General features: G+C 40.0%; 1 protein-coding gene across 1 annotated transcript in view; it reads right to left on the bottom strand.

The window, feature by feature from the left end:
- The window catches only part of LOC112076244 (lymphocyte-specific protein 1-like), a 12343-nt gene extending 10027 nt beyond the window's left edge, over positions 1–2316 (bottom strand). Inside the window, exons 1-2 of the mRNA XM_024143092.2 lie at positions 2191–2316; positions 661–769 (exon numbers count right to left, since the gene is read on the bottom strand). Of these exons, the coding sequence (XP_023998860.1) occupies positions 661–769; positions 2191–2301 (220 nt within the window). The 5' untranslated portion in view covers positions 2302–2316. The remainder of the gene's footprint in view (positions 1–660; positions 770–2190) is intronic.
- Between the last annotated feature and the right edge of the window lie 4703 nt (positions 2317–7019).

Here is a 7019-nt window from a genome sequence, read left to right as displayed (position 1 = left end):
TCCCCCGTGAGCCAACCATAACCACACTGCTGCTTTAGACTTGTTGATATAGAATTGGCTCGACTCAAAAGTGTGCAGTAATAAAAATGAATGTGGCGCCGGGTTCAAAACTGAAGAAGGAAAAAACCTGTATTGATTGTATATACAGGACATTTTTTGTATAGACGTGTCCAGTATAGAATGCTGTTGCTATCGTGTGATGAATTAAATCATTGCTTATTGTCTACATGTTTACATTGAAGTAAACTCTAAGCTGTTGTATCAGTTTCCGTTGTTTTTATTTAGTCATGTACCATTATTGATGTGGTTTGTGACACAATTATTGGTTGATGCAGAGTGACCGCGTAGTGAGACTAGTAAATACCATAGAATTGCAACTTATACAGACCTCTCCCTCCTGGACAGAGATGGTATTGGAATGGCTAACTCTCCCTCTCTGCATAATAAGATCTCACACACCTCCCCTGGTATGCTACCAGATTCTCTCTCTCTCCTGGACAGACATAATGATACATTACTAACAGACCTCTCCCTCCTGGACAGACATGTGGAAACATTACTAACAGATGAATGGGATTGTTTTTACACAAAGCCAACAACTACACATCCACAGCTGCCATTTAAAAAAAAATGTAAATATGAGATGTAAGTGAGTCTTACTTGATTTCCCGTTTGTGTGCTCGTTGTAATCATCATCACCGACGGCAACCTTCTCATACTTGCCGTGTGCCATCATCACAAATTTGTACTTTTTACCAGAGGAAGCTCCCTAGAAAAGAGTTCAATATTGCAGTGAAAAAAATATGATATCTTTAATTTGTATAAATGCAGGCATGTATAATTTCAATGTATTATTTTAAGTACCAATTATATTCAAAAGTGGCATACTCCTTTGTGTTGACAGCTGTTTGTTTTGAATATAATCCACCAACTGAATAACAGACCTCATACAGTGCACTCGGGAAGGTATTCAGACCTCTTGACTTTTTCGAAATGTTGTTACATTACAGCCTTATTCTAAAATGGATTCAATAGTTTTCCCCCCCCCTCATCAATCTACACTCAACACCCCATAACGACAAAGCAAAAACAGGTCTTTGGAAATCTTCTGTGTTGTCTTGGCTCTGTCCTTAGGGTCATTGTCCTGTTGGAAGGTGAACCTTCGCCCCAGTCTGAGGTCCTGAGCACTCTGGAGCAGGTTTTCATCAAGGATCTCTCTGTACTTTGCTCCGTTCATCTTTGCCTCTATCCTGACTAGTCTCCCAGTCCCTGCCGATGAAAAATCTCCCCACAGCATGATGCTACCACCACCATGCTTCATTGTAGGGATGGTGCCGGGTTTCCACTTGGCATTCAGGTAAAATAGTTAAATCTTGGTTGGATCAGACCAGAGAATCTTGTTTCAGATGGTCTGAGAATCCTTTAGGTGCCTTTTGGCAAACTTCAAGTGGGCTGTCATGTGCCATTTACTGAGGAGTGGCTTCGTCTGGCCACTCTATAAAGGTCTGATTGATGGAGTACTGAAGAGATGGTTGTCCTTCTGGAAGGTTCTCCCATCTCCACAGAGGAACTATGGAGCGCTGTCAGAGTGACCATCGGGTTCTTGGTCARCTCCCTGAACAAGGCCATTCTCCCCRGTCGGCCATCWTTAGGAAGAATCTTGGTGGTTCCAAACTTCTTCCATTTAAAAATGATGGAGGCCACTGTGTTCTTGGGGACCTTCAATGCTACATCATTTGTTTGTACCCTTTCCCAGATCTGTGCCTCAACACAATCCTGTCTCGGAGCTCTACGGACAATTCCTTCGACCTCATGGCTTGGTGTTTGCTCTGACATGCACTGTCAACTGTGGGACCTTATATAGACAGGTGTGTACCTTTACAAATCATGTCCAATAAATTYAATTTACCACAGGTGGACTCCAATCAAGTTGTAGAAACGTCTCAAGGATGATCAATGGAAACAGGATGCACCTGAGCTTAATTTCGAGTCTCATAGCAAAGCGTCTGAATACTTATGTAAATAAGGTATTTCTGTTTTTTATTTTTAATACATTTGCAAATCACAAGGCTGTAACATAACACCATTTTGAAAAATCTAAGGTGCTCAGAATACTTTCCGAATGCACTGTATATATTATATAGTAAAATGAATMAATGGATTTGTTAATTGGATTTAAGCCTACACTACCTTCCCTGCTCTCCCAGACGGGGAAGAGTCTCCTAGATTCTCCCAGAGGTTCTTCTTGCTCAGAACATCACCGGCCTTCACCTCCTGGCAGAACAAACACACATGGACCATTAGAGAAGATACACACATCYACACGTTAATACCKTTCRGTCACTCTTGTGCTTTACGATGTTATCAARACAAATATATAGACAAAGAATATGAACACGAACAGATAGCGGATTAAATCTTATTCAAGCTACTGCAGATACTATTGTGTCATGAATGTAGATACYGAGGCTGTTGTACCAATCAGGAGAGAGAGGTTGGGTTTGATTATTACACTGTTATACTAACATCCCCCCACAGGGGGCAGTGTTCCATAGAAACAGTAGAATCACCAGACAGGATATATCCTGGGAAATACAATATGACAATACGTGTCTGACTTGACATTGATAAAGTAGGCCTACATATGAGACTGATGATAAAGCCATAGGGGATGTAATATATTCACATATATGTTAGATATGACTGATGATAAAGACATAGGGTTGTAATATATCCACATATATGTTAGACATGACTGATGATAAAGCCATAGGGGTGAAATATATTCACATATATGTCAGAGATGACTGATGATAAAGCCATAGGGGTGAAATATATTTACATATATGTCAGATATGACTGATGATAAAGCCATAGGGTGGTAATATATTCACATATATGTTAGATATGACTGATGATAAATCCATAGGGTGGTAATATATTCARATATATGTTAGATATGAAGGAAAGATGAAGGCCCATTTCCACAGAGAAGGGAAAGAGGGGAAACGGAGAACAGTTACCTTGAAGAAGGGACAGATTAGAATGTACCATAGATGTAGGAAGACAGTGTTGCAAAACTGAGAAGGAGAAAGAAGAAGAGAAGGAGAAGCAGTAGAAGGAGAAGAAGAAGAAAAGAAGGACAGAAGGAGAAGAAAGATAGAGAAGAAAGATGAAAGGAGAAGAAAGAGAGAAGAAAAGGGAAGAAGAAGCAAGAAGAAGAAAGAAGAAGCAAGAAGGAAGAAGAAAGAGGAGAAGAAGAAGAAAGAAGAAAAGGAGAAGAAAAGAAGAACAGAAGAAGAAGAAGAAGAAGAAGAAGAAGAAGAAGAGAAGAAGACCGAAGGAGAAGAAGAAGAAGAGCAAGGAAAAGCAATGAAGAAGAAGAGAAGAAGAAGGAGAAGGAAAGAAGCAAAGAAGAAAGAAGAGAGAGAAGAAGAAGCAAGAAGAAGAAAGAGAAGGCAGAAGAAGAAGGAGAAGGAGAAAGAAGGAGGAATGAAAGATGAAGAAGAAGAAGAAGAAGAAGAGAAGAAGAAGAAGAAGAGAACGAAGAAGAGAAGGAGAAGAAGAAGAAGAGGAGAAGAAGAAGGCAAAGACAGAAGAAGAAGAAGAAGAAGAAGGAGAGAAGAAAAGAAGAAAGGAGAAGAAGAAGACGGAGAAGAAGAACAAGCAGAAGAAGAAGGACGAAACAGGAGAAGAAGAAGAAGAGAGAAGAAGAACCGCGAACGAAGAAGAAGAAGAAGAAGAAGAAGAAGGGAAGAAGAAAAGAAAGGAGAAGAAGAAAGAAGGAGCAAGAAGAAGACAGGAGAAAGAACGAAGAAGAAAGGGAGAAGAAGAAGAAGGAGTAAGAAGAAGAAGGAAGAGCAAGAAGAAGCAAGGCAAAGAAAGGAGAAAAGAGGAAGAAGAAGAGAGAAGAAGAAGAGAAGAACGGAAGAAGAAAGAAAGAGGCAGGAAAAAGAAGGATGAAGAGAAGGTGCACAACAGGAATTGTCCAAGATTGACATGTACAGTGAGCTGAGTTAAGTTACTTCAAACTACATTGAACAGCATCAATAAGATTCACAAGTAGTTGTCCCCGAGGACTGTTGGTCGTGCAAGTGCTTTTACTCCATATCCCTGTCTAAACCGATCCAGAAATAAGCTTCCAATCAGAAAGGCCTGATTAGCTGACATACAGAGTGTTTACAGCAGTGTTTGGAGGCCAAAAGCCTGTACTCCTTATCAATCAGGAGGAGCACTCCTGACGTAATGTTCAACAGTTGATAATTTCAAAAGTTGGATAGATATTAGTGTAGTGTGATCTGTACTATCACGTACTGCGTATGTCTGTACGTAGCTGTCTGTATGTGGTGCTGCTGAGTACACTCGTGTAGCTCGTAAACATTGTGGCTGTAAATTTCCGGAACTGGTAACTAGTCATCCTGAGTATGCTCTGAGGATAAGCTCAGTGACGTAATGTTCATCGTGCAGTAGCTTGAGTACTAAGTATCGATAGCTGACGTAACTAAGTCAATCAGTGAGTAGCTCTTGACGTACTAAGTCCATCGTGAGTAAGCTCTGATTAGTTCTGGGCAGCTTCTAGACGTAAAGTCATCTGTGAGTAGCCTGACGTAACTAAGTCATCGTGAGTAGCTCTGACGGTAACTAAGTCATCCGTGAGTAGCTCTTGACTAACAAGTCCATCGTGCAGTACTCTAGCTTAACAATATCCGTGCAGTAGCTTTGAAAGATTGAAAAATGAAAACAAGAATGAGAAGCAGGTAGAAATGAAGAACTTGATGGAAAAATAATGGAGAGACTAGAATCTTCCAAGTCACTAGTCATGCTCTTTTGGACTCAGACTATGCGCATCGAAGCTTTCTGAGTGGACTCTTACGCTGGATAGGTCGAAATCGCGCAATATGCCTCTGACGTACAGTCCTCTGAAGCTTGACGTAATCCTAAGATAACGTAGATTAACTAGTATGACTCACTCAGGTTCAGGGTCAGTTGCATCTAGCCGAACGTTAATATCAGCCGAGCTCTGACGTACTAACATCGTGAGCTCTTGACGTAAAACAATATCATGATATCTTGGAAACGAGGCAGGTCTTGTTACTATCTGCGGAGAGGTTTGAGCTTTGACGGGTCCTTCACTGGTGAGAGACCGCACGCTAGTGCTTCCTACTGTATTCCTGAAAACCAATGATGATTTACGCCTCGTGTATAAATAACAAACGGACATTCAATCAAAGTCAGAAGCTTTCATAACTCCTTCGTTACATGAATACCCAACTTTGCCAAATCTTAAGAGACTTGAAATTGAACACCTACACATGTTACCCCACGTCACAATAGACTTAATAAGAGCGTAAGGAATAAAACGCTTACGTTTGTGTTAATTATATTTGAATGGTTGAAGCTTCAAGCTAAAAATGAAGGAGCGCGGCAGTCCGAATAGGCCATTTCATCATCACCTTGAGATAGGGTGTGGTCCACTATAAGTGTCAGCAGGTCAGTGCATCAATAAGCTGGCAGTTGCAGTATGCAGAGTCTCTATTTATCATCAACTGAAATTCGTATGTATAGCTCCAGTCCCCCTGTCAAAGACAATGGCTGTCCGTTATGTCATCTTTCCTACCTTGGAAGCGTGTTTCCCCTGGCGTCGCGGCCTCCAAGCTTCCCCGGCCTCAAACAGGTTCTTCCTTGGAGGCCACAGCTCATGGGGCTGCCGCAGGTCACGATCCAGACGCCTGCTGCCTGGCTGCCCTTGGCTTCCTTAGAGGACGTCTGGACAGATGAGACAATGACCGAACTTCCGTTTACTGCTCTGGACTGAATTGGTTACACGTGTTGTTAACAAGGGCTAAAGCAAACAGCCTGCCATAGCCAGGTTCTCCTCTGTTTCGGGTGGAGGCTTGGACTCCTGCGTTACGGGTTGAAGAGATCAGCTAAATAAAAGGATGTAGCTTTATAATTTAATCGGTTCGTACAGGATGAAAACTCAGAGATGTAAGATAGCAGTAGATTAGTATAACTACAGTTACAGTGTTACCAATTCTGGAACTCCTAATGTGAGCTTAATTGAGAAATGGACACTGGAGAAAAACAATAGTTCAGTATAGTATAAATAGTATATGTATAGTATAGTATCGTATAGTGTAGCCTATATTACAGTACTTTATAGTAAAGGTACAAGTAATGTATAGTGCGTAGTATATATACAGTACTTATAGTTCATATTACGTAAAGCCACAAGTAAAGTAAAGCATACTAACGTGTTAGTTAATGTATAGTATAGTTACAGTTTATAGATATCACATAGTGTAGTAATTACAGTTACTTCTAATAGTATATTACAGAAAGCACAGTAAACGTCCAAGTAAGCCATACAAAGTGTAGTATCATGTCATAGTATAGGTACAGTATAAGTATTGTCTATAGAGTCGTATATTAACAGTACTTTATCAGTAAATCATTAACAGTAAAGCACAGTAAAGTAAAGTAAAGCATACAAAAGTAATATGTATGTTATAGTCATAGCTACAGTAAAGATTTATAGTAAAGTATTAGTAAAAGCCATAAGTAAACTACAGAGGCATAAACTAAAAGTATAGTGATGTATGCATAGATACAAGTACAGTAATGGTAAACGTAAAATAAGCTAGTAGCATAGTACAGCTACAGTATGGTAAAGTATGTAAAACGCTATAGTAAAGCATGTAAAGTAATAAAGGTATAGCCATATACAGTCAGTATGTAAACGTAATGGTAAAGTATAGTAGAAAAGCATGCGCTAAAGTAAAGTAATGTATAGCCATAGTACCAGTATAGTATATTAAAGCATAGTAAAAGTATAGTAAGGTTATAGTTAGATTGTACAGCATAGTATACCTCTATGGCATGCAGTGTACTGCTTCCAGCCACTCTTCGTCGATCCTGTGCGAGATGGGGTGGAGGCCTGGGTCCTTTCTTGATGCTGTTACTGTTTTAAAAACAATACATATTAATTCCATGAACATCATTATTTCATAGTACTCTGG

This window comes from Salvelinus sp. IW2-2015, unplaced genomic scaffold (genome assembly GCF_002910315.2).
Source record: "Salvelinus sp. IW2-2015 unplaced genomic scaffold, ASM291031v2 Un_scaffold3641, whole genome shotgun sequence".
In the NCBI taxonomy this organism is placed as follows: domain Eukaryota; kingdom Metazoa; phylum Chordata; class Actinopteri; order Salmoniformes; family Salmonidae; genus Salvelinus; species Salvelinus sp. IW2-2015.
This window is presented reverse-complemented; position numbering and strand designations above follow the sequence as displayed.